The 27,744-nt window shown below is 37.5% G+C and overlaps 5 protein-coding genes across 6 annotated transcripts; 2 read left to right on the top strand and 3 right to left on the bottom strand.

The window, feature by feature from the left end:
• Nucleotides 1-466: 466 nt before the first annotated feature.
• On the top strand, nucleotides 467-2,458 carry LOC109180143 (ninja-family protein AFP3-like). Its single transcript, XM_019329613.1, has 2 exons — nucleotides 467-1,326; nucleotides 1,931-2,458. The coding sequence occupies exons 1-2, from the start codon at nucleotides 699-701 to the stop codon at nucleotides 2,296-2,298; spliced, it is 996 nt and encodes a 331-aa protein (XP_019185158.1). The 5' UTR covers nucleotides 467-698; the 3' UTR covers nucleotides 2,299-2,458.
• A 1,181-nt stretch (nucleotides 2,459-3,639) lies between these two features.
• LOC109180493 (LRR receptor-like serine/threonine-protein kinase RPK2) lies at nucleotides 3,640-7,579 on the bottom strand. Its single transcript, XM_019330114.1, has one exon. It carries the CDS (start codon nucleotides 7,329-7,331, stop codon nucleotides 3,969-3,971), a length of 3,363 nt encoding a protein of 1,120 aa, XP_019185659.1. The 5' UTR covers nucleotides 7,332-7,579; the 3' UTR covers nucleotides 3,640-3,968.
• Nucleotides 7,580-9,915: 2,336 nt separating this feature from the next.
• On the bottom strand, nucleotides 9,916-14,783 carry LOC109180176 (proline-rich protein 12-like). Of its 2 annotated transcripts, XM_019329660.1 has the most exons (4): nucleotides 14,636-14,783; nucleotides 12,499-12,549; nucleotides 11,030-11,762; nucleotides 9,916-10,277 (listed from the first exon to the last, which is right to left on the bottom strand). In XM_019329660.1, exons 3-4 carry the CDS (start codon nucleotides 11,716-11,718, stop codon nucleotides 10,094-10,096), a joined length of 873 nt encoding a protein of 290 aa, XP_019185205.1. In that variant the 5' UTR covers nucleotides 11,719-11,762; nucleotides 12,499-12,549; nucleotides 14,636-14,783; the 3' UTR covers nucleotides 9,916-10,093. The 2 variants fall into 2 exon arrangements, with proteins under 2 accessions (XP_019185205.1, XP_019185206.1); XM_019329661.1 differs by lacking the exon at nucleotides 12,499-12,549.
• A 152-nt stretch (nucleotides 14,784-14,935) lies between these two features.
• On the bottom strand, nucleotides 14,936-16,176 carry LOC109180177 (WAS/WASL-interacting protein family member 1). Its single transcript, XM_019329663.1, has 2 exons — nucleotides 15,704-16,176; nucleotides 14,936-15,263 (listed from the first exon to the last, which is right to left on the bottom strand). The coding sequence occupies exons 1-2, from the start codon at nucleotides 15,943-15,945 to the stop codon at nucleotides 15,062-15,064; spliced, it is 444 nt and encodes a 147-aa protein (XP_019185208.1). The 5' UTR covers nucleotides 15,946-16,176; the 3' UTR covers nucleotides 14,936-15,061.
• A 6,745-nt stretch (nucleotides 16,177-22,921) lies between these two features.
• Nucleotides 22,922-27,577, top strand: LOC109180144 (serine carboxypeptidase-like 25). Its single transcript, XM_019329615.1, has 7 exons — nucleotides 22,922-23,359; nucleotides 24,815-25,018; nucleotides 25,905-26,080; nucleotides 26,172-26,578; nucleotides 26,853-26,948; nucleotides 27,035-27,140; nucleotides 27,237-27,577. Exons 1-7 carry the CDS (start codon nucleotides 23,062-23,064, stop codon nucleotides 27,378-27,380), a joined length of 1,431 nt encoding a protein of 476 aa, XP_019185160.1. The 5' UTR covers nucleotides 22,922-23,061; the 3' UTR covers nucleotides 27,381-27,577.
• Nucleotides 27,578-27,744: the final 167 nt, after the last annotated feature.

Below are 27,744 nucleotides of genomic sequence, written 5' to 3'. Positions count from 1 at the left end.
AATAATGTCATGAAAGGCGTAGGTTGAAGAGACGCAATCGCCAACAGTATCCAAAAGCAACGACTGTTTGCCACGTTTCAAACGTAGGAGCCGCCACGACATCTACCGCATGACAGCTAGACACTCACCGAAGAAAGCGAGAACGTTAGATATAGGGAGAAGGGAGAGGCGTCGCGGCTTTACGAGGCCGAGAATGTCTGGCCACGTGGCAGCCCTAGGGGAGGGCAGAGACCGATACGTGTCGGTCTTGCCGGTAACTTTACCCGTTACTTGTGAAGCGAGAGGACACATGTTTGACGTCGTCCGCGAAACCAGGCTGTCGAAACCACGTGGGCCTTCCCGAGCTGTGCAGTCCCACCACGTGTCAATCGCTCACGCATTTACGTTTCGCAATCGGGGGCGTTATAGTCATTTCCGCCGCGCCACCGCAATTGAGGAAAAAAAAAAAAAATCACTCTACAAATTTCGCCTTTCTGTGTTTTATATATCTTTTGGTTTTCTACCCTCTCTGGGCAATTCTTGTTTTTCCGGCGAATTCTCGACTCAAAAAACTTCAAAACGTCTGGGATAATTGTTGTGTTCGTTTAGTGTAGGGGATTTGTGGGATTTTGAATTTATGCTGAAAAAGCCTTCCTTTTTTTTTTTTTTTTTTTTCACTTGAAAGGATCAATTTTCCGGTAGGGATTGTTTGTTAGTTAATGGCGGAGGCGGAAGAACTTCGGGGGATGGGGTGCTTCTCGTTGGCGAGCGGTGTTTCTAGAGATCCGTTGCATTTATGCGTTAACGGCGGCAGCTTTCCGGGGAATTTTGATCGGAGAATACAGACGAAGGAGAGAAACGGCGGCGGTAGAGAAGCGGCGGCCGACGGAGGGGAGGAGGGGGGGATTGAGCTCAGCCTGGGGCTTTCACTGAACGGGAAATTCGGGGTCGACCCGAATAGAGCCCAGAAGCTGAAACGCTGTTCTTCAATATCGAGCTTCGCGCTCAACGGGGGGGCGCGTGCATTCTCTCCGTACGCGCCGCCGCTGAGTAGGACGTGCTCGCTGCCGGCGGAGGCGGCGGAGACGGAGGAGTGGCGGAGGAGGAAGGAGGCGCAGTCGCAGAAGCGCATGGAGGCGAAGAGAAAGCGGATGGAGAAGCTGAAAAACGTGAGGGTTGTGAGGGAGAAACTGGACAAAGAAGATCCTCCTCATTCTGAAGAAAATGGCAACGGTTTGATTCCAGTTTTGAGTAATGGAAACGCATTGCCTTCCTCACAGGGCTCCTCAGTTTCTCAAGGCAGTGGATCTTCTGGGATTTCCGATTTTGACAGTCAACCTTTACAAGGTATCAACCCTTCTTCAATCTTGTGTTTACAATCTGCTTAGCTCTGTACTCATCTCTTTTGTACAGTAATAAAGTTGTAATCTTCAAGAGTTTGGTTTGAGCCCGTCAATTATGAATATCTTAGACTACAATCTTTATCCAAGAACGACCTATTAGTCTTCTTGGTTTTTAGCCGATCAGTCATGGCTAACCTAAGTTACTTTACTTCTTGTGGTCCTTTACCGATTAGGTTCACAAGGGCCAAAAATTGCCTATTAGTCTTGATCTGAGCCAATCAGATATAGACAATCAGCTTCTTGTGGTCCTTTACTGGTTAGGTTCACAAGAGCCAGAAATGGCCTATTAGTTTTGATATGAGCCGATGAGTTATAGATAATCTAAGTTGATTTACCTTTTGTGTTCATTAATGGCCTATTAGTTTTGATATGAGCCGATCAGTTATAGATAATCTAAGTTGATTTACCTTTTGTGTTCATTAATTAAGCAATAAAGCTTTCATGATTACAACATGCCTAACTTTTATGCTTTAAAACCCTTAACTTTATATGTTCAGATCATTGAAATCCATAATGTTTCTAATTGTTTTATGTCTTGATTGTATCAGTGTGTGGTAAGAATGTTGAAGCCCGAAGCCCGTCAAGCGTCCACTCCCGGGAGCTCGAGCAGCGGCCCGCCGCCACCCTCGTCGAGCCCGCAGTGAATAACTCCGGCAACTCCGGGAAGGATTCAAAGGAAGTGGTGGTGAGGAATGCTTTGTTTAACATGCCTTGTGTGACCACGAGAGGGGACGGGCCGGAGGGGAAGAAGATAGAGGGGTTCTTGTACAGATATCGGAAGGGGGAGGAAGTGAGGATAGTATGCGTCTGCCATGGGAACTTTCTGTCGCCGGCGGAGTTCGTGAAGCACGCCGGCGGCGGTGACGTGGCGCACCCGTTGAAGCATATCATCGTTTCCCCGTCTTGTCTGTTTTAATGGTTACCACTCCGAAAATGGAGGGTGCGATTTGAGATTAATGTTGTTTTTCCTCTTTTATCTGTATGCAAACAACAGAGCTCTCGCAAGAACGCAGTTATCAGTAGATTTTGATTTTTTTTTACCCTATTCAAAGCTCTATGCATTTGTACAGATTTCAGATCCCATCAAAGTTGGAACTGCTCTTTTCTTCTTTTCTGAGTCATTGATGAAAATCTGCCGCCATTATCGAGAGTATATAAATTGGGGATTATTATTAAAAAAAAAAAAAAAAAAAAAGAAAAAGAAATTTAGGTTGTTTATGACTGATTGTTGCTTTAAATTAAAGGTTAATAAGTCTATGTCGAATTTAATACACCACTGTGAACGGATGCTTCTCTATTCTGTTTATTGGTTTACGGCTTAAGCTTAGAGCTGGGGAAATGATGTAAGGTCAGAAAACCCCCCGAGTTACTAAGTGGATGTTTGGAAAACATTTTCCTTAAAAATGAAGGAAAACGTTGTTTTTTAGTGCTTAGTTCATGAAATTTATTTTCTATTGGAAATGAATTCTTTAAATTTGAGGAAAACAAAATCTTTAATTGGACCAAAGATTTTGTTGTCCATGAAAGATGGGAAGAAAAAAGTAAATAGATTTGTCTATTTTACCCTTACTTTCTTTTTTAATTATATTACTTTTATTAATTTGCAGGGATATAAATTTTTATACTCATTATTCCTTACAATTCCAAATTCAACCAAACAATAAAATTAGTATTCCCAGTAATTCTTTTTCCACCAACCAAAAAAGCCTCCTCTTCTTTTAAAATATTTTTTGCGAATCAAACGAGCCCTAAGAGTTAAGTAAGAAATAAACACATAAATCCAAAAAAGCCTCCTCTATAGGACAATTAATGTACTATTTATAGAAAGTTACAGGAAGTACATGCCGTCTCCCGGCATGTATGACACGTGGTGCCCATGCACACGAGCAGGTCGGAGCCATGATAAGTTAATTCCTTAACGTGTTTTGAAATTCCTGACTTCCTAGTTTTTGCGGCCGCAAGTAAATCCAAAAAGTCCTAGTAATTAATGCGATATTAAGTAAATTTAGCGTTGTGACTCTAACCAACAAAGCAGCACAAAAGTAAATCAACTTAATTTGTTCAAAGCTGATCAGTTCAAACCAAGAAAATCTATGAGCCGAACTTGAACTTGTAACTTTGTGGTTATTAAGCCAACGACTCGACCAACAGTCTATCTGTCTATGTTCTTGAACAGCCTATTAGAAAAATCAAGAAAATCTGCAGAAATTCTCCCAATTTTCATCATGAAACTTGCAGCTGTTCTTGCACTGCCTGATTGAAAAATCAAGAAAATCTGCAGAAGATGCTTCCCTATTTTCATCTTAATTGAACAAGCAACAAGTAAAGGTGAGGTACATGTATACGAAGTAACAAAACTCTGGAGATAATTATCTGCACTCTTCTATAGTCTATAGATGCATTGGTGAACCCCCTACAAGGCACAGAACATGGAAAAAGAATGGGGGCAAAGCTATACTACAATGTACAACAATCGCTAAAAACTCAAACCCGGACTCTCTTCCCTACAAACTGCAAAGGTTATAAATTACAAGTGGGATTTAGCGATATACCTTTCCTATGAATCTCGCAATGTTGCCCGAGCTGCTAACAAGAAGGGGGTTGAAGTTGCCTTAATCTTCTCACAACTTGTTTCATCGAAGGCCTGGTGGAGAGGGTCTCGACTGTGCATATAACCGCGAAGTGTAACAGCTCCACCAAGTCGTCGTGAGGGCCCGAATCCCAAAGCCCGGCGGTGAAGAACTCCTTGGCGCGACCTTGCCTTAAGAGCATGGAGGCCCACGAGACGATGTTGAAGCCGTGCCCATAGCTCGAGAACGAGGGATCGAGCGCCTTCTTGTCGGAGATTAGCTCGAGCAACACGATGCCATAGCTGTAGACATCGGCCTTGTCAGAGACACGGCAAGTCATTGCATATTCGGGAGCAACATATCCAAATGTTCCAGCGGGACCCGTGGTGGCATGTGTCTCTGAAGTCCCGAGAAGTCGGGCCAATCCAAAGTCGGATAGATATGCATTGTAGGCCTCATCTAACAGTATATTGCTCGGTTTTACATCACGGTGAAGCACACGAGGCACGCATTGATCGTGTAGATAAGCAAGTGCCCGGGCTATGTCGAGAGCTATCTTGTGAAGTATTCTCCAATCCACGGCCCTCGTGGGCCTCTCCTGGATGAACTTCTCCAAATTCCCTCCCGGCAAGTAGTTATAAATAAGAAACATTTCGGATTCACTGGCATGATACCCGATCAATGTCACGAGATTCGGATGCCGAAGCCTCCCGAGTGTTCTAATTTCGGCGTCAAATTGTAGAAATCCTTGGAAACGACCTGCAGCTAGCCGTTTTACTGCAACTAAAACTCCCGGAGCAATCTCGGCTTTGTATGTAGCCCCGAAACCTCCATAACCGATGCAATTGGTTCCATTGTTGAAATTCTCGGTGGCCTGAACAACGGTTTCAAACGTTACTGGCACCCCGATTTCATTGAAGACTGTGACTTCCTTCCTAGTGGATCCAGCAACTCGGGATCTCGGGCTCCACTTTCGGGTGTAAAAGAAAAGGATGATCAGAGCAAAGAGGACCGAGACAATAGCAGCTGCAGATGTTATAGCTGCAATCTCGATCGAACTTAATCCCGCACTTCTTCCCCCTTCAGTCGAACCTTTAGATGGAGAGAAAGTCGAATCCGCTGATATTTCAGGCTGATCGGGGGATGGAGAAGCAAGAGAAAAGATACGACAGGATTGCAGGAGAGGGTTCCCGATGACACTGTTGCATTTCATCAGGTCGTTATTGCGAGGCAGTGGCCCCGACAAGTTATTATACGACACGTTAAACACTGCAACCGTGGTGACATTTGCAAAGCCAGTAGGTATCTGTCCCGACAACCGATTATTGTTGAGAAGAAGGGTAGTCATGTTCCTCAGATTTACAAACTCTCTCGGGATCTCACCGGTCAAAGAATTCGAAGAAAGATCGAGAGAGTCCAAAGAGTGCAACTGGCCCAGGCTTGTAGGAATATAGCCACTAAGATTGTTTCCAGCTAAAGAGAGATACCGGAGATCCTTAATTAACCCGAAATTGCTTGGGATTGGACCCTGCAACATATTCCGACTTAGATTGAGAGAGACTAGAGAAACAAGATTCCCGACAGTGGGAGGAATGGTCCCCGCAATCTGATTCTTGGAGGCATCCAAAAGTTTAAGCGATACACAACTAGAACCAATATCGGCTGGAATATGACCATACAACCCGTTATTGCTCACATTAATAATCATACTTTTCACTTGATGGCACTTCTCGAAGATGGTTTCAGATAAAGGTCCAGTGAATCTATTACCACCAGCAAGAAATGCATAAACAGTTGGCTCTTCTAACATTTCACGAGCTATGGGAATTGAGGGTAGCTGGCCCGTAAAGTTGTTGCCACCGAAATTATGAACCACCGCAAGGGCAGAACCGTCTTCGAATAACGACGAAGTGGCATCCTGAAGAGCTCGGCGAGCAAAAAGCAATAGATAGGCAGATGATGCATCATAGAGCTCAATTCGATCTCCATTAAAGCCAGAACAAGTATTGTTCGGAAATCTGGGGATAGAACCGGAAAGAAGATTCCCACTCACATCAAACATGGTCATGCAAGGAACCTGAAGTTTTTCGGGAAGTGGTCCAGTCAGCCTATTGAAGCTCAAATCAAGAAACCGAAGCTTCTTGCAGTTACTGAATGCTTCCCCGAATTCTCCCATGAAGAAATTCTGGGCCAAGTTAACCATCACCAGACTCTCGCAGTCACCCCAACTGCTAAGCAGCTTTCCTTCGAGAATCGCTCGGGGAGCCCAAACCATCTGCAAACTAGAAATATTCGTAACCTCTGCAGGGATCGTGCCATCATAGAAGTTAAAATCATCACTAGACGAGGCCGATTTCACAGCCGAAGAAGCGTTGGGAAGAACATCCCACGTGTTTGACAACACAAGAATCGACAACTTGGTGCAATTTCCCAACTCAGAAGGTATCGCACCACTCAGGCTGTTCCTCGACACATCAAGAACCTGAAGCTGATTCAATTGACCAAGTTCGGGTGGGATAACCTCTTCCAATATATTAGAATACAGCAAGAGCGATTTCAACCGCCTGCAATTCCCTAAACTTTTTGGAATCACATCGGTTAATCCATTACCTGCTAGCTCTAGATGCTCGAGGTTCTCACAGTTCATCCCGATCTCACTAGGAATCGGTCCAATAAACAGATTAAACGACAAGTAAATCCCCCTCAGATCACTGAATTCACCAACGAAACCTGGAATCGACCCGTTCACCTGATTCCTGGCCAAATTTAAGACTTGCAGACCCACACAAGTTGATAGAGAATTTGGAATGCTCCCCACAATCTTGTTGAAACCCAGGTTAAGAACCCTCAAATTCTTCAAACCTTTAATCTCAGAAGGCAAAAACCCAGAAATCATATTCCCTTCCAGATCCAAAACTTCAAGCTTCTCCATACCCCAAACACCCACAGGTATTTCACCACTCAATTCATTGAAAGGCAGTGATAAAATTCGAAGTTCAGTGAGTTTCGCTATAGCTGAAGATAGTTTACCAACAAGTTTCACACTACTATTCGAGCAACCCCTCCTAATCCCAAACCCATACAGCGGGAATTTAGCAATATTATCACAATAAAAAGAACCCGAATTACCTCCACCGCTGATATTCAAAGCCACGACCCGGGAATTCGAATCGCAGGAAACTCCCACCCACGAACAATGATGAGAATTGCTTGAGCTCCAGCTCGACAAAGCTCCAGAAGCGTCCGAAACTGAGCTCTTGAACTCCAGGAGAGCCGACTGGTCCGAACCCAACCCCAAGGCGGCATAGGAGAAGATCAAAATGAGCGTTAGAAGCTTGTGAAGTTGGAACCATTTGATCACAAAAGAACAATGACCCATTTCCAAACCCCAAAAAGGGTCCTCGAAAAAAAGCCGAACGCCCGTGCTCTCCCAACTTTGATTTGGATATAGAAGTACAGAACTTGAGGTTTTGCTGGGAAAAAAACAACAACAAACCCCAACCCTAATTTTCGTTTGCTTCTTTTGATCAGAGTGGGAGGACAGAGGAGACAGACAGACAGACAGAACAGTAGGCGTTGTTCTTTGACGAAAAAACGCGTTGCTTTTCTCTTTCCCCCATTTTCCTTTCTTCTTCGTGTAAAATTTTGATATTTCTTTTGGAAAATTCCATTTTTTTTTTTGGAAAATTTTAAATTGGTAAAAATATTAATGAGTATAAATATAGGAAATTGTGATATTGTTTCCGTACAATGAACAAAGACAAAAAAGAAACAAACACGTCATTGCAATTGCATATCAACCAAATTACCAAAAATTGTAACCTTAAACTATTTTAAAGATTTGAAATATGTATTCCGTCTCCATTAAAAATTTATATGTATAAATTATTTGCTTTTCGATAAGTTCAAAATAATATGTGCACAATAATTTTTTTTTTCTTTAAAATGACGAGAAATTCAAGTCAGTCATAACTTTTCACATAAGTTTGAATCTTTGATACCAACAAATTGAAACAATTGAGCTAAAGTACAACCATAGTTGCCTGCTAAGAAGAAGGAGATCAAAGACACATGAGAGCATTCACAAATAGGTTCGTTGTAATGCCAAATTTAAAATTGTGTTTTGTTGCAACTAAGAGTATAAACTGATAGTTATGTTACATATTTATAATTTATAAATTATGTGTGCTCAATATGAAAACGTAATGAAAAACTACACACTCGATAAGACAATAATAATAATTACTAGTAAGACAACAAGAATGACTACTAGTCATCTAATATAAACATTTACGGAATTATGGGGCATTAACTTTTATGTGAAAATAATGATTTATTATAAAGACTAATTAATTCATTTTATTATTTACTTTCAAAAAAAAAATTCATTTTATTATTTACACACTTTAGAGTGATCCCTTCCCCAATAGGTTGAATCTCCAATCTGACAAAGTATTTGAGAGGATGTAAATCAACTCAATGGGATTCAGCAGATAGAGCCAAATGTCGGTGCACACAAAGAATCTGCCAACCTTGAACATAATTTCCATATTAATATTTTCTTCCAAATACTGCCCACAGAACCATTGATCTATGCCCGTGCGGACCTTTAGAGTTATCCCTTATTATACTTATCAATACTCATCGTAAAATTTTTCATTCTTTTATTATCTAAGCTTTCTTTCATAAAAGCTTGGATTGCGGTATTGAGCAAGCATTTGAGCCATTCATTTCTAATATTAGAATTCTAATATTATTGGGATAAGAATTCTAATATTATTGGGAGAAGAATTCTAATATTATCAGTTGCCATTTTTGAAAATTCAATGAAATTAAAAGCATTACCAAAATAAATAAATAAATATTTTTTCTTCAAAAAATACAAATTAACTTTGTTATCTAAAATTTTCTGCGTAATAATGACGTGTTCAATCGATCTTATCAACCCGAGCCAAATTCATTCATCATTCGATCTCCAGTAAAATACGATTTTAAAGAATTTGAGGGAATCTATTTATTTATTTATTTATGTATTTATTTGTGTACTGTGATAATGTATTTTATTTTATTTTTGAATTGTCTAAATAACAGAAAGTGACGGCGGGGTCCGCAATGCATACTTTGCTGAGCAAGTGGGACCACGCCGGTCAATAAATGCATCACTCGTCAACGTCTAACCCCGCCACCACCGGCTTTTGCGACCCGACCCGGATGTGCTGGCTGACAGAGTGGCGGATCAAAGATGTGTAGGACTGTGACGAGTTCATATACCTTGAAAAAGAAAAATACTACATGTATTCTCATTCTATACTTTTATATTTAAAATATTGATTTAGACACTTTCATAGGAATTTACATGAAAAAAATGACCTTAAATTTAAGAAAGTAAGATTTGAGAGTACATGTAGTAAAATTTTTTGAAAAATTCATCTTGAAAATAATGAGCGAATAAGCATAACATGATTTTCATATGTAAAGAGTATGAGTTTGATTATTGTGATTTTTCGATTGAATTTATTGCACCAAATTTTTTGTTATAGAGACTATTATGTATGGTACTCATACTCTGATACTCGTTACCTAATTAAGTAATTATATTTATATTAGTGCTTTGTTTGTTATTTTTATCTTTCTCATGTGATAGGAAAATATTTATGCTCTTTGCTATTTTTACCGTTTGTCAAGTGGTAGGAAAATACTGATACTCACTATGGTTATATTTATATTAGTGCTTTACTATTCTTTTACAATGTGTAAATAGAAATAAAATTTGATTGTGTTATGTAATTTTGATTAGATATGTACCATCACAAGTTAAGCTGACCACAACGCTCACGTGCATGTCAGACTCAGGGCACCGAAAAACTCATAAAGGTCAACAATGTAGAAGTCGATTTCCTGAATAAATGAACTTTGGGAGTTTTGCCAATAATGATAGATGTGCTGATATAAATATTTTGCAATTTACCATGCATAGATATTGCATTGCCCAAAGAAAACATTACAATAGTTTACAAAGCCCTAAACTTTTCTAGTCTCCATTAACAATCAAGAGAACATACTCTGCATAATTCATAACGAATATCTCACAAATAATAATGAAAAAAGAAGAAAGAAAGAAAGAAAAAAAGCCTATATACATCAACAGCAGCGTGGCCAACAACAACAGAAGCATGTAAAGCAACTCGGCTCTGCTGCTTTAGACGTTTCTTTTGGAGTTTCCGGCGGTGTAGCCTCCTCCGGCTGTGGCGGCGTTGTTACCGACTGAGACTGCGGTTCCGGTTGGGGTTGAACCCCTGGCTTCTTACTAACATCCTTCACTAATCTGCAATCAATAACAAGTTATCCTTCAATTTCATGCCACACTTTTATGAATGACGAGTGAAATCTCCAACTACTACTCTATGATGTTTACAGGATAAAATTCATTTTTAACTCTAGACTGTCATAAAAACATAAGTCAGCCTAGGTTTTTCAATTGACTCTTTCAAACCAATAAGGTTAATATCCCTTATTGAGAGTCAAATTGGTAACCAAATTATTTTCCAAGTGTCCTGAGCAAGCACCAACTCTAGAAACACCTCCCGTACCAGACTAATCTCAATTCGCATCTAGCCTACCCAATTAAGGGACAAAAGGCTGGTACTATAACTAATTCCCATTCGCATCCTGCTGGTCCAATTAAAGGGCAAAATGCTGGCCAGATTGAAATCTCCAACTACTACTCTCTTATGTCTACGGAATAAAATTTATTTTTAACTCTAGACTAGACTATCATTAAAACATAAGTCAACCTAGGTTTTTCATTAACTGTATCAAACCAATAAGATTAATATCCCTTGTTGAGAGTCAAACTGGTGTGTCTTGAGCAGACCCTAATTGTAAAGACACCTTTAAGCAACTAATCTCAATTCGCATCTAGTTTACCCTGCTGGTACTATACTCAAACTAATTCTCATTTGCACCCTGCTGGTCAAAGGCAAAATACTGGTCAGATTGAATTTTTTATACAAGAAGACGTTTGAACTTTCGACTGTCTCTTAAACTTTTAGTTGAAATAGATACACGGGAGCTTACACCGGGAAAGCGAAGGACTGGCAGCTATTTACGCTCCCAGTAGACATGCGGGGGGACTGGAAAGTAGCAATCGGAGGAGCGTTGGAGTTGGCGGGCGAAGGAGAAACGGGTTGAGAACTCGGAGTGGCGTTTCCCGAACTCGGCTTTGGAGTATCAACGACGCCTTTCACCTGAGACGCATCGGACACTTTCACTTCTTCGCTATCCGCCGCAAGAGGAGAAAGGGAGGAGACGCTCTTTCTCTCACTGAGTTCCCCGCCGTTCGAAATGCTCCCATTTCCGACGTGGATGCTGAACAAGGATTCATTGGAGCCGCCGCTCCAGTCCCCGCCGCCCGTGCCGGACTTCCTGGCGAAGATGGAGGACGGGATGCGCTTCGGGTCGTAGCCCGACGTCGGAGATTGCAGCGGGGAGGCCCCCGGCGAGGGGCGTTCAGGGAACGAAAGCTGAGAACCCAATCCGCCAGAGAGGGGAGATCCACTCATCATGCTCCACCGCGGCGTGTTGCCGAAAACATCCGACAGCGACTTCGGCGACGGCGTCGGTGACGTCGCTACGGAGAAAATCGACGTCGTACGATCCAGCGTAGGATCAGTATTATCATTGTTTTCGTTGTTCCTAGATTCAGGTTGTTTCTCAACATCTCCATTCCCAGTCTTTAGAGTCTTTGGGTGTTGCTCTTCCCCCATTTATCCCCAAGTCTTCTCAATTGTCTTAGATTACTTGCTCTTTCCTGCAAAATTCCATCGAGACTCAATTGGATTAGTCAATTTCGCAACTACAAATACAAATATAAACACGAAAAATAACCTAACTCAATCGAAACTCAATTAAATTAGTCCCACCCCCGTAAATGAAAAACACCACTACAACACAAAAATAATCAAATCCAATCGAGACTCAATTGAATTAGTCTCACACCAGTACAATACTGCTGGAAATTATGATATTCCTGAGCACTTAAAATTATTTTAAATCAAAGTCGAAAGCAAAAAGTGGCAGGAAATAACAACAAAGGTTTTTCCGGATACCAAAAGAGATCGGAACAAGACTTTCAACTTAATTTAAGATCACTTTCAGGTGGTGGAAAATTTCATAATTCCCAGCAATACGCAATAGGAAAAATAAACAAATCCATCTAGACTCAATTGAACTAGTCTCACCCCGAGAGTGCAACAATTTGACATCCTTTGCTTCCCATGAAATTTTGCAGATATGCATAAATTACAAACATAAACATAAATATATACAAAGACATAAACAAAACAAAAAAAAAAAACAAAAAAACAAAATATGTTCCTGCGTTTACGTTTATGTTCATAACAAAATAACCAATATGGAACAACAATCATTCCTTCAACATCTTAATTGGTGTTCATTTCTGGAACCAAACACCAGGGTAACACAATCAATATAAATTGTTTAATGCATGAAATATATACTGCAAATTTCAAGAAAATTTAACATACCTAACATTCAAAGCCAACCCGGTTTGATGAACCGGAAACGTGTTAGTTTTTCTGGGAAAAGCAAAAATGTTATGTTGGTAGAGGAGCTGTTAGGTTGTTGGGAATAATTTGACAAAATAATGTAAAAGAAATTAATGTAGGAACTATTTTTGTATACATAACCACCTAAAGTTAATTTGTTTTACTAATATTTGGGTAGGTGCCTGTGTATTTGTGTAGTATTTATGTTTGATTGTATTATTTTCATATTTTTAATTTTGGCTCCATATATACTTTTTTGTTAGGAATAAAATGTAATTAGATTTTGATGAGTCAAAACTGTATTTTAAATTAAAATTTAGTCCCCTATTTTATTTCTTTTTACAATTCAAACATGTTAGCTGGTCCTAATATCTTTCTAGAAACAAGAATAAGTCGTTGATTAAAACCTTATAATTACCAAACTTTTAACCAAACCAAATGATTAATTAACCAGAGCTCTCTTTGTCATTCTTAAGGGGGGGCGTTTGGTTCAGGTTATATTACATAACCAAGGGATTGTAACATTCCAGAGCTTGCATTCATATGTTTGGTTCATATTATTTGAGGGAATATAACATTCCCAGGGAATGAAACATTCCCTCCACATAGGATTTTGAAGGGAACGTGATTCCCTTCATTTTCTTTGGTAATGTAAGATAACCTTGAATATTTATAAATGGAATAAGGTTCAAATTAGCCACTGAACGTAACCTGAAAATGCAATTAGGCCACTGAACGAAAAAAAAAAAAAAAAAGGTGCAATTAGGCCACTGAACACTCAAAAAACGTGCAATTAGGTCACTGAACACTCCAAATGTATGCAATTTCACCAGATAGCAGGTTACCATCGATTTTAGTAGGTTACCTGCTTACGTGGCAGCTGAGTTGGCATTTTTAATAATTTTTTATTATTAAATATTATTTAAAAATTATTAAAAATGCCAACTCAGCTGCCACATAAGCAGGTAACTTGCTAAAATTGATGGTAACCTGCTATCTGGTGAAATTGCATACATTTGGAGTGTCCAGTGACCTAATTGCACTTCTTCTTTTTTTTTTTTTTTCGTTCAAGTGCCTAATTGCATTTTTAGGTTACGTTCAGTGACCAATTTAAACTTTATTCCTTTATAAATTGTCATTTTAATTTTAATTATTTAAAAATATATATTGTATGTTAACTTATTATTATTATTATATAATCATTTTTGTAATTATATATTTTTTTATTTTTATTACGTTATGTAATTATATATGATACCGTTATTTTATTTATTTATTTTAATTTTTAAATTTATAAAAATATATGAAAATATGTTGAGGATATATTATAGTGTATATATAAAAAAGATAACCGGCCTTAAACCAAACATGATTATATTACATACCTCAATTTTAACCAAACACAGGAATTTAACATTCCCTAAGGTAATCTAACATTTCGAGCAATCTAACATTCTCTAAGATAATCTAACATTCCGTGAACCGAAAGGTCCTAAATGATTAATTAACCTTTTAGAACATCTGTTATCTCTTTCCAATGAACTAAATCTGCATAAATTCCTTTCTTCTTGCAAAATGAAATAAAGGCAGAGCACCAACACTAACATAGCAACAATTTGACATCCTTTTGTTCCCATTAAATTTTGCAGATATGCATAAATTACAAACATAAATATAATCATAGACATAAACAAAAACGAAAACGAAATATGTTCCCCTTTACGTTTAAGGTCCTGTTTGGTAACATAGTTAGTTTATCAGTTAATTTTAGTTTATTTGATCACTATTAGCTGTTTGACTTGAATAAACAAGCAGTATCGAAAAATAGTTTTTTCGATCAGCTTTTTAAGAAACTAATTTATCAAACACTTTTCTACAATCACCTATTGATATCAACTAGTTAAAGCCACTATCTCAATCAGCTAACAGCTATTTATCAAACACCCCCTATGTTTATAACAAAACAACCAATATCATCATGCATGGGAACAACTATCCATTCCTTCAACATCTTAATTGGTGTTCATTACTGGAACCAAACACCATGATAAGGCAATCAATATAAATTGTTTTAAGGCAAGAAATATACAGGAAATTTCAAGAAAATTTAACATACCTAACATTCATAGCCAAACCCTTGAATCTTCTATCAAAAATTGGGGTGGGTGCTGTAGAACGTGAAGAATTCAAGATCTGCAGAAGAAATTATTGTTCTTATTATTTTTAATATTATTATGAATATAAATTAGGAGATTTTAGGCTTTTTGTTTTTAGCTAGGTCATTAATCATAAAAAATTAAAAAGTAAAACAAACAAAAAAAAGTGATTTAGGGTTTTGTTTTTTTGGTACATTTGAAGAATGGCTTAGCGGCTATTTAGGCCCATAGCTCATTTGTTTGCACCGGAAACGTGTTAGTTATTCTTGGAAAAGCAAAAATGTTATCGTTATAACAACCGTTGATTCCGACATACATATATTTTTCAGAAAACAAAAATAGAAATATTTTGTTCAGAGCACAGTGATACACTGTGTGTGTTAAAGCTAAGTGTCTATCGATATCAAGTTTGGAGAAGACGACAGCGTTTGGGGTTGAATCTTGACGGGCTTCGGAGGGTTGCCGGAAGGAGGCAATGGCGCGGTGGCGGCAGCGGCGACGGCGGCGGTGGCTGGCTTTCTGGTTCTTCCGTTGCCGAAGAGTCGCTTGGAAACAGGGGACATCATTTGATCAGTTGGACTTGTGTACCTGTTATCATACAACCTCAGATCAATCAAACATCATCTTATAACAACCTTAGATCAACCAACACCATGGATTAAAAGAAATCCCGATGCAAACCCAATCAAGTTGATCAGATTAGTAATCATTATATTACAAATTTGAATTCTAGCCATAATTATTTTTTGACCTTGAATGAGTCAGTTATGAATAGCATAGACAGGTTTCACTAGATTTGTCAGATCACAAGACGAGTTGAGTGCTTAACATGGTCCAGCTAATTTTTTTTTTAGTCTACTTCATGTACTCAATTAACCATCTATTATATGCCGTTAACTAGTTTGAAAATTATAACAATATAATAACGTCATTGAAAAAAGTAGAGACGATATACTTAGATTACTCAGTCTCGAGCGCCCGACTAGCCTATAGCACCTTCTGCAACATTAGTTAAAGTTTACTATTACCTTTCAGGGTATTTGAATGCCTTGGGAACCTTGAGACGATCAGGAATGGTGGTTTTGCTGCATAAGCTCGGCTTGGTAAGCGGCGGCGGCAATGTCTGCTGCTTCTGGGCGGTGTTTTCATTATGAACCGGCGGAAGTGCCGGCTGCTTCGCAGCGGCGTTTTCATTCTGAACCGGCGGAAGTGCCGGCTGCTTAGGGGCGGCGTTTTCTTTCTGAACCGGCGATTCTTGCGTCATCTCCATTGTGTAATCAGTTTCAATACAGTGGGAGAGTTAATGTGGGAGAGAGATTAGTGCAGATTTATATATAGCAGAGAAGTCTGAAGAGTGAATAATGGAGAGGGAAGAATCTTTGAAAGACGACCGTTGGGGGTTCAACGGTCGATTAAATGGGGCGTTGGTGGAATTAAATAATGGGAAAATGTCTAGATGATCGTCGCTGTCTTGCCACGCCGTTAAATCGGACGGCGATTGCCAGATGTTATCATTGGTCCGAATAGTTATGCTGTGCATCTGTATGTACCATCAGATGCAAAAACGACGTCGTTTTATTAAAAACGCGCGTCTCCCTTTAAAAAAAAAATTCAGGTTCGATTCATAGTAACAACATTATTTTGTTCATTCATTATGGAATTTTAGTTCATGGATTATGGAATTATAGTTCATCGATTATGGAACTATAGTTCATCGATTCTGGAATTATAGTTCATCGATTCTGAAATTTTAGTTCATAGATTCTGGAATTTTAGTTCATTCATTCTGAAAATTTTAGTTCATAGATTAGATTATGGAATTATAGTTCATCGATTATGGAATTATAGTTTCGAACCTAATTTTTTTTTTAAGCGGAGACGCGCGTTTTATAAAAACGACGTCGTTTTTGTATCCGTATGCACCATGCTTGGTGCATAATTTGCCCATTGGTCCAATTGTTCGTGGGCCTATATATGGACTCTCTTTTACTTTATTCATTTTCTTTACAAAATGCAGACCCAAATCCAGAGTTTATTTATTGGATCGTTATGCTGTGCATCCGTATGCACCACCATGCATGGTGCATACGAATGCAAAAACGACGTTATTTTATTAAAAATGCGCATTGTACTTAAAAAAAATCAGTTTCGATTCCACTCAACAGCATTATGTTCATAGATTCTGGAATTTTAGTTCGTTGATTATGGATATTTAGACGTGAATCGAAACTGATTTTTTTCATTCATGCTGGATATTTAGTTCATTCATTATGGATTTTTAGTTCATTCATTCTAGAATTGTAGTTCATAGATTCTGGAATTTTAGTTCATCGATTCTGAAATTTTAGTTCAAATTATGCACAATATAATGTTGTTGCTGGGAATCGAAACTGAATTTATATTTTTTAAGTAAGACGCGCGTTTTTAATAAAACGACATCGTTTTTACATCTGTATGCACCATGCATGGTGCATACGATGCACAACATAATTTGCCTTATTTATTTAGTACAAGCTTTCCAACTGGGCTTAGAGATGATTATATGTTGGGATTAATTAAATTCATCATTTAATTGTCAAGCATCTTATGCTCAGATGGCATATAGTGGCTTTTTCATATGGGAGGTCATGAGATTGAGCCTCAGTGGAGAAACTTAGATTCTTTAGATTGAAAATGTTTGAAAGAAGTTAAAGATTTTTACCTAGTAAAGAATCCCTGCATTATGTCCTTTTAGACATAATAATGTAGTAATCTTAATTTCATTTATGGCGGGTCCACAATGTAAGGTAAATCTTAGAACAACCTCATTAGTGAGATTTTTTATACTAATTTTTGTATGTCCCAACGTTCACTATTTCACTCAATTTCAAAAACCCTTCTCCCCATTAATTTTAGTCTTAGTTTTTAGTTTTTTGTGGACCCATCATTTTTACTCTATTATATTTTAATTATTTTTTTATTATTTTTATAAAAATTATAATTAAAATTATTATATTTATTATATTTAAATGAAATATGTTAAGTCAATAATATAATCTTGTTGTCTAGTGGCACGAAGTAGCTCTCTTAAATAAAAGGTTATGAAATTTCAAAAAAAAATAAAAGGTTATGAGTTTGATTCTCATTGTCAAAATTAAAATAAATTTATAATTACAAAAGTTCAATTCATATAATATAGTATCAAAAGTATATACTACATTTATATTGCATAAATTTTTAAAATTTTAACAACAAAATTAAATTTAAACATAAACAACTTTTTTTTTTAAAGAAAGAAAAAGAGCGACCATTGGGTTGAGGCGTGTGCTACAAGCTTACAAGTGCACATCTTCTTCTCCTTCTTCTCTTTTTATTTTTTTTTATTTTTCCTCAAAAAAACCAATACTTGCATAAGGAAAAATTGTGCAAAAATCATATTTTTCCATTAGCTAAACACCATCTCCTCAAATTTTTGATTTTGCAAAAATTTCACAAAAACCTCTAACAAGATTACTCTTAGTTTGTAAATTGTGATATAACTTGCAGTGGACAAATTAAAAGCCTAGATGTAACACATGAATGGACATAGAGACAAGGAGATATTTATCTAGGTGTTTGGCCAATTGTCTAGCTAAGCTATGTAACAATTGTCTAGGGAGAACTAAATAGGTGTGTGGCCAAATGCCAATGCAAATGACAAGTAGTTGAGGTTGTGTGCAATGCTCAACTTGGCTTGAGGTGCTCAGTTATAGGTAAATGGGATAGTCGAATTGAACGACATGGGCTAGGTAGACAATTATATTATCAATATATTTACGAGGTTAAAACAGACAAACCGATACTATATAGTCGTCAAACACGTTCTTGATCCATTATATCTATACAAAAAAAAAAAAAAAAAAAAAAAAAAACACGATTTACCAAGATGGCCCTTGCAACTATACTATATATACATACAGACCATGGATGAAAACTAGAAAGCAGATACACTTAGAAAGGACTGCTGAAACCAATGCGTGATGTACGTACAAAATAAAAGCAAGAAATGCAACAGTGAAAGCCAAATAAAGCTTAATAACAATTTACGAAGCTAGCAGTGAGTCAATGGAGGCAGCTGAGAGAGATGAATATAATAACTCCCCACGAGGGGCCTCCCCTTCATTGCAGTATAGAGCTCAAACTTTGATCTCATTTCCCGGCCAGTACACGTACAGTTGACATTAATGGTTACGTGTGGGTGGATGCATGGATGATATATACAGTGTATGTACGTGCTGGGGATTAGTCAGAGAGAGAGATTCAATCTTTTGGACAAGACGTGAGTTCCAAGCGATCCGCCAAATCATATCATCAAATGTATAGTATCTCCTCTGTTCCTCTACCAAATTGCAGTCAACAAATTGAAATTTAGGGTATGTTTGGTTCGCACATGTGGTTCGAAATTGGAATGAGAATTAAATATTTGGTTAATAATTATGGGTTTTGGTGAAAATATTTAACATCTTTGGTAGTAGGGTGGAATGTAAATGATTATCAATATTGCAGTTTGATGAGTAATGGACTAAAAATCTGGGGATAAAACTCTTATAAAATAAGGGAATAGGTTTTTTGGAATGAAATCCTTATAAAATAAGGGACTAAGTTTTATTTTGGTATTTCAAACTCATAATAGTGTTTTAAAAACCACTCAACCAAACAATAATAATCACTTTTATACCCATTCTTGAGTGGTAAATATGTCAATCAAACACAGTACTTGATCCCTGGTCATTCTTCCCAAACTTCACCCCTATGACCAGTTAAGCTGCTCATGCAGGTATTATAATCCTTTTATTGCTTTGATTATTGATGGGTTTGTGAACCTGGACAATTAGACAGTTACTAAATTAATCGTCCTACCAATTTGGTTAAAATTTGTTCTCTAATTATTTTACGAGAAAATAGTCAAATAAGCATATAAACTTTACTCAAAATGTCAATTAAGCCTTAAACTTTCGATCGTTACAATTAAACCCATAAATATGTAATTTTAAAACATTGAAGCTCAAAAATCAAATAGTGACATGTAATTACAGGCTACTTAGGGTTCTGATCACCCTTCCACCATTTTTCAGCAACAATCGCCGGTGACAAAATTAAAATTTAGGGGATAAGTTATTATTATTATTATTAGGTGGTGGCATGTTTTCTTTATGCAATGTAACATACATACATATTATTATTACACAGATATGGTCATATGGATGGTAGAAAACAGAATAGAGGAGAGGAGTGAAGACAAATTAAAAGGCTATTCCCCCTGACTTCTATTTCGTTCTTATCCGCAAGGGATAAGAAAATCCAAATAATATTTTTATAAAGAAATTGTCTGCCAATCATCAATCAAGAGACACAGGAAATAATGGAAGATTCCCGCAATTTTTTAACCTCATCCTAAAAATAGCTATGAAAATAGTTATATCAAAAGTAATAAAGACAAATTTTATAACTTTATATTAAAAATTAAATTAAATAATATAAAAATATATTTTTTGTTGTGTGTACATAAAGGTATTGTGATATCTGTTTTGTGATTAATGAAATCATAATTCGATCTCTTTGTTATATCTTTTAACAAACTATTCCAAAAAGTATAATTAATTTTTTGACATGGTAAAGTTCATAATTATACGTTGTGTTTAAAGCACATACCCAATTTCATTGCACAGACCCTCTTATGCATTGATCAATTTACTTTTTTTTTTATGAGCATGAGAGTGACTTTATTGAATCTATCTAAGATAATATAGAATAATAAACTTAAAAAACGTAACTTATATATAAATATATTAATGGATATATTATGACCGGAGCAAATCGATCCGGAGTGGTGGAGCAAGATCCGGTGCCTCGGCCAGGAGCAGGTGCCGACCCCAAAGGGGTCGACCGTAAATGGGGTCGACCATAGATGGGGTCAGCCATAAACGGGGTCGGCCATAAAAAGGGCCGACCCGAGAATCAGTCAACTGGACCCGGTCAACGCAGATCCAACCACCCCCGACTTAGGGGTGGGGGTTTGTATAAAAATCCCCCACCTTAGCTTGTCTCTTTAGGACACTCTATCATTATCTTATCACTATCTCATATACTTTGTACTAAAGCAAGCATTGTAATAGCCTATTCACGACATTTAATGTAATATACGGTCTTCACGGCCCGTTACGATATCGTTTCGTCCATTTATTATTTATCTTATATTTACATTCTTATCCGAGTTTAATAATACGGGTTATCCCAAGTTAATTAAATCCAACATATATCATGAAATATTTAAAATTTTGATTAGTTTAGCTGGACGTGTTAAATTCACTAACATGAACAAACATGCAAATGGACATCAACCTTGAAATGCTCAACAAATAAAACAAAAAGATAGCTAGTGAGCAGGTCGTGTGCTCTTTCCTGATCTATATCACATATTGCCTGCCAATATATAAAACCAAATTAAATTTACTTAACCCAAAAACATAGGTAGTGTGTAAACAAATTAAACTATTAACCTTCAAACTTTGTAAACGATGCATCACTTTTTGTTTTTGTTTTTTTTTTTTTTTTTGTTTTTTTTTTTATAATAATAGTCAAACTTTGGGAGCACAATTTAAACAAAATTTGAATTAATCCTGTTATGACTTCAGACTAATCGACGGCTGGCCAATACAATCGTACGAAAGAACAACATGACCGCAACGAAAACTCGAAGCAATAATGTCGACATTAATTGCCTAAAGCTCTTTGAATTTCGGGAATCTCTTTTTATCCCATTAGAATGAGTATTTATACACGAGTACTCAACTTAAAACAAAATATAAGATCCCTTACAAATTTGACCCAACCCACTTTTCTAAGTCGAATTACATTCTGAAAATACAATAGAAAAATAGCATGAATTAGGTAACAAATTCCCTAAAACGGTTTAGGTGTGCACTTCCAAATCTCGACGACCCATCTCTTTTTATACGCATTCTCCGCGACACTTCTATCACCCTCGAGTCCAAGTTGAGGGCAAGTGTTCCAAGCGGTCTCCCATAGCTTGAACCGATCGGCCACCTCAAGGTCGACTGACTAGGTGCTAGTATCCTCCCAACATTCACTACTGGAAATTATGGAATTTCTGACCACCTGAAAGTGATCTTAAATCAAGTCGAAAGTAAAAAGTGGTCAGAAATAGCAACAAAGGTTTTTTCGGATACCAAAAGTGGTCGGAACAAGACTTTCGACTTGATTTAAGATCAATTTCAGGTGGTCGAAAATTTCATAATTTCCAGCAGTGATCCCACAATGGAGTTCACATGTAGTGTCACTAACCGAAGGTGTGTACTGAATAAATTCTGTTCATGTGTAATAATCTGTAAATCACACTACAAAAGTCATGTATGATAGACTCGATCGGAAAAGTGTTAATAAGAATTAAACGAACTAGGTTATTCAATGGATATTGATGAATGGTGAAATGAGTGTCTCTTGGTTTAGGATAATTTGCATTGGCATCTTAATGCTTAGTCTAGTTATTTTTTCGATCAGTGCGTCCCTTTGCTTTGGATATTTTAAAAAAAAAATCCATTAAATTTTGATGAATTTGATGAAATAAATATTCAATAAACCCAAAAAATCAAAGATTATTGAGTTAATACCCAAAATTGTCTTCGATTATAGTGATTTTTCTTAATTTTGTCCTAAACGATTTTAGTGACTTAATGTAGTCCCAGAGTTTTGTGTTTTTACTCAATTTCGTTCTAGACTTTTGTGTTTTTGCTCAATTTAGTCCCCCATTTGTTATTCCGTCCATTTGTTGTTAAATAAATAGACAGTTCAGTAATTTTAATATTGGCATCTCTTTATTCATAGACATGTGAAGTGCGAAATCTCTCATTTTTTACGAATTACTCGCAAAATCACTTCTAAAGTTGCGAATATAAAATTTGATTCGTAGGTCTAAGAGTAACTCTGGGTGTAATTCGTGTAAGAAAGAGAGATTTCTCACTTCGCAGGTTGAAAGTAAAGAGAGGTCAATATTGATATTATTGAATTATCCCTTTATTTAACACCAATTTGACGAAATAACAAATGGAAGACTAAATTGAGCGAAACACAAAAGTCTGGGACTATATTAGGTCACCAAAATCGTTTAGGATGAAATTAAGAAAAATCACTATAGTCGAGAACAATTTTGGGTATTAACTCAAAGATTATTTATAATATTCTCTCTCTCTATCTCTCTCCTATTAAAACCAAGCTGACCATTATAATTTATAAGCCAGGCAGCTAGCGGCTATATATACACAGTTCACAGACAACAAGGGAGTAAAGACAGTATCCCCCAGCCAGCTTGCACCAACCTAACTACTGCGTTTCAATTCTTTAATTCGCCATGAAACCCATGGCCGCCGTAGGGACAACACCTCCGCCTTCCATGCCGTCTCTTATGTATCGTCTTTCCGTCGTCACTGCTCTACTCCTCCTCCTCCATATTACCGGCGGCAGAGCTGCCGCCGCCACCGCCGAAGCGGACAGGATAGTGTCGCTCCCCGGACAGCCCAAGGTGGCGTTCCGGCAGTACTCCGGGTACGTCACCGTCGACGAAACCGCCGGCCGCGCGCTGTTTTACTGGCTGACGGAAGCCCAGTCTCAGCCCCTGTCCAAACCGCTCGTCGTTTGGCTCAATGGAGGTCAGATCAGATCTTTAAACTGTTATATGTTTCTCTTCTTTTCCTTCCCATTAAACCATCAATATATATAATAATCAAGCTTCTTATTTAGCTCTACTGTTCATTCATCTCTCACCTCCCAACCCAGCTTTTTAGCCCTGCATGATACATATATATATAATAATGAGATTTTCTTAATATACTTGCTGTCACAATGGTGCAGTGTATACTGGATAAATTCTGTCTTTTAATTTTAGTCCACTGATCATAAATATATAAATCTGCATAGATTATCAATAGTTGATCAATTCAAAAAGAAAATCAACATAGACTGTTCCTATGAATCAAACTTTTAATTTATTAATAATTATTGTCAGTAAATCATCAATGCTATTTTACATTGATCAGCCAATTGAATTGTATATCGGGAATTATTATGTGACGAGTAGTGGGTAAAGAACAGTTGGAGGGGGGGGGGGGTGGGGGGTGTGTAGCTGTGCTAACAACAGTACGAGCTGGCCTTTCCTAGAAAGACAGAATCATGAGTCCTGAGTCCTGACCTAACTACCGATGGGCCAATTACAAACCTCATGAATACGTTCCAACTCTCATGACCCCAGCCTACAACTGCAAAAGAAATATATATATATATATATATATATATATATATATATATAATAATAAGAATAATAATAATAATAATAAAAAGATTACACTTTTTCTACTTCTCTCTCTCTCATTCGCTATGCATTTATATTTTACATGCAATTGCCAGAGAAAATGAATGCTTTAAACCAATTCAACTACCTCCCCACTTTCAAAAACCATTACCTCTCACATTTATTTTGTGTGCCTCATCACCCTCATTACAACCTTAAGTCCCCCTCTTACCAACCAAACTAAACCAATACTATAATGTCTCATTTCACTCCTAAACTTTATAGGGTATAGTCCCTAAGTTAGACAAGTTTCGCTTTCAACCTTTTTTTGAATAGAATGATTTGCATTTGAATTATCGTGTTAAGTCTATTCTCCAAATAAGATATAAACCAGTTTAAATTGTCATAACTATAACGGGCTCAAACCAAGTTAATAAGAAGTTTCAGTAAACAGTTAAATATAAAATTATGTAATTACCAAGCTAACTATATCCTACAATCTTTATAAGAATTTGCCTCCAAAAGTGAAAAGCTAGTAGTGGAGATACGGATATTATTTCATAATTTGCTTGCACTAACATGGATTGAAATAGGACGGTACTAGACTTAATGTATAGTATTGGTTATTATGGAATTGTGCATATAAAATGGAAATGAGAATATTGGTCAAGATTTGGATGAGATCAATCCACAAGAGCTGATCTCAGCCGTCTGATTATGAGCAGAGATTCCTGTGTGGGACCTTGTTTGGTGTAGAATCTAATTGTATAATTTAACGTTACACTGATGTTTCTTTGTTCTTTACCAAAAATATCAGGTCCGGGTTGCTCCTCCGTGGCCTACGGTGCATCCGAAGAAATCGGACCGTTTAGGATAAACAAAACCGCCTCTGGGCTTTACCTCAACAAATTCTCATGGAATACGGAGGTCAACTTGCTCTTCCTCGAAACCCCGGCCGGTGTCGGTTTCTCTTATACTAACCGATCTTCTGATCTCCTCGACACCGGAGATCATCGCACTGGTACTTAACTCAATTATCCTAATTATATTGCTTTGATATAATATGATGATTGATAATAAATGATTAAAAATGTTTGGTCAAATTATAGTTGTAATCATGACCCCATCGCAACCCCTATTTATCTTCATATTTTGTCTGTTTGTTATAATTGTTGGTACGGTTTAAGTTTTAATTGAATTGTGTATTTTTGTAGCATCCTAGTAGGTCCTAGATTTTTTGTGTTCTTGTATGACTATCCATTTATGATGCCATCCAAAGTCCTAATCTTGATCGAACGGACGGTGCATGGTACCCGATTTGACTTTCCTACATCAATCATGGCTATCCTTCCTATCCATAATTTATAAGCAAAATATTATTTATATATATACTCATATTTGCACATACGACACATATCTTATTAGTGTCCATCACATCAGAGCAAAAAATTTAGTTATTAAGATTTGGGAGTCCATGTAGTAAAATTCAATTTATAATACACAAGAAATAGTAAGTTTTTTTTTTTTTATCCTCTAATGTCACATAATTCATGAATCACGAAAAATAAACTGCACTAACAAGATAATATGTTTCACTTATTCATGCATCTTTCTTTTTTTTTTTTCTTTCTTTTCTTTCTTTTTTTTAGTTTTGAACTATGCCAATTTGGGTTATGGGATAATATTCGTATTGTCACTCTTTTCGACAAAATACCACAAAAAAAAAGGTAAATCAATCTAAGATTATTCATAGGTGAGCCACGACATAAACTAAAAAAAACTAATAGACCACCAATTTAGCTGGCATTACATTAATTAAATCTCGTGTTTAATGATTATTATCCAATGTTTTTTTGTTGGTTATATGTCAAAAAATTTAGTGTAATGAGGATATGGAATTGTTTCAGCAAAGGACTCGTTGCAGTTTCTAATAAGATGGATGGACCGATTCCCGTCGTACAAAGGCCGGGATGTGTATCTGACCGGCGAGAGCTACGCCGGGCATTATGTTCCTCAGCTCGCCAGAGAGATTGTGCACTATAACGCGCATTCCAAGAATCCGATCAAGATTAAAGGGTTCATGGTAATCCAAAATGCGATGATTTTAATTTCCTTCCTTGAAATCCGGTTTTTAATTGATGTTATTTAAGGATATGAACGAACGATGATGGCAGGTGGGGAACGCAGTTACCGACAACTACCACGACAACCTGGGAACGGTGACGTACTGGTGGAGCCACGCCATGATCTCCGACAAGACTTACCGGCAGCTGGTGAACACGTGCAACTTCCGGCAACAGAAAGAGTCCAACGAGTGCGAGTCGCTCTACTACTACGCCATGGACCAGGAGTTCGGGAACATCGACCAGTACAACATCTACGCGCCGCCGTGTAACAACTCCGACGGCTCCACCCGCCACCACATGCGCCTTCCCCACCAACCCCGCCGCGCATTCCGCCCCTTGTCCGGCTACGATCCCTGCACTGAAAAATACGCTGAAATTTACTACAACCGACCCGATGTCCAGAAAGCCATGCACGCTAACACCACAAGAATCCCATACAAATGGACAGCCTGCAGGTAATCTTCATTAATATAATCCATTCAAACCTCTCATCCAAATAATCTTTTTTCTTTTTTGGAAAATTCGCAGTTACTACTTGATGTGTATTGAGTAAATCTGGTCTCATAACCCTAGCCAGTAAAGGATCGGGCTAGTATAAGTTATTTATAGTGATCAGTTCAAATCAAGAATATAAATAGGTCATTTCCACGAAAAGTGAAACCTGTAACTAACCTTAATCTTAGTATTATTATCATGGCTGATATAAACCATATGCCCATTTCATTACAGTGAAACATTAAACCGGAATTGGAATGACACCGACGATTCAATCCTCCCAATTTACCGGGAGCTAATCGCCGCCGGTCTGAGAATCTGGGTTTTCAGGTAACCTTAAATATCATATTAATGAGAAGATAAAATGTATCTGTCAATTGTATCTTCGCATGTTCATTTAAATGGTTTAATTGCAGTGGCGATGTAGATTCGGTAGTGCCAGTGACAGCAACACGTTACTCTCTAGCGCAGCTTAAGTTGTCTGTCACAACTCCGTGGTATCCTTGGTATGTCAAAAATCAGGTCAGTACGTCTAGATGTATGTTTTTTTCTAAAATATGTATTCTGTCTCGAATAAAAGTTCCAGAAGTTTGAAAGTTTTTGTTGATTTGAAATAAGGTTGGAGGATGGTCCGAGGTATACAAAGGGCTAACGTTCGCGACGGTACGAGGAGCTGGACATGAAGTGCCATTGTTTAAGCCCAGAGCAGCATTGCAGCTTCTGAGATCATTCTTGAGAGGGGAACCTCTTCCCAAATCATAGTATTATCAATTGTTGTATGTTTTGTGTACTTTGAGTTACGGAAAAGTCTAAAGTCTTTCAACTGTTGTTAACGAACGTGATTCTTAATTGGATTGGGGAATAGGTAACATGGAAAGTGTATGTTTTTAAATGTTGATTAGCAAACATGTGGGAATAAAATGGAGACTAAATGGTCCGTATGGGCCCGTCAATTAAAACTCTAACACATGCAATGTGGCCCACACCCATGTAAAAATTGGGAAAAGTCAAAATCATTGATCAACCAGTCAAGACAGATAATCAATAGCCTCACCGCAAATACATTTGGGAGAAAGATTGTTCCCAACCTCAAGGTTACTCACGTCCAGCTCGGCTCGACAAAGTA

Source organism: Ipomoea nil, unplaced genomic scaffold (genome assembly GCF_001879475.1).
Source record: "Ipomoea nil cultivar Tokyo-kokei standard unplaced genomic scaffold, Asagao_1.1 scaffold1026, whole genome shotgun sequence".
In the NCBI taxonomy this organism is placed as follows: domain Eukaryota; kingdom Viridiplantae; phylum Streptophyta; class Magnoliopsida; order Solanales; family Convolvulaceae; genus Ipomoea; species Ipomoea nil.
Note: the sequence above shows the minus strand (reverse complement) of the source record. Positions and strands in the feature narration are given on the sequence as shown.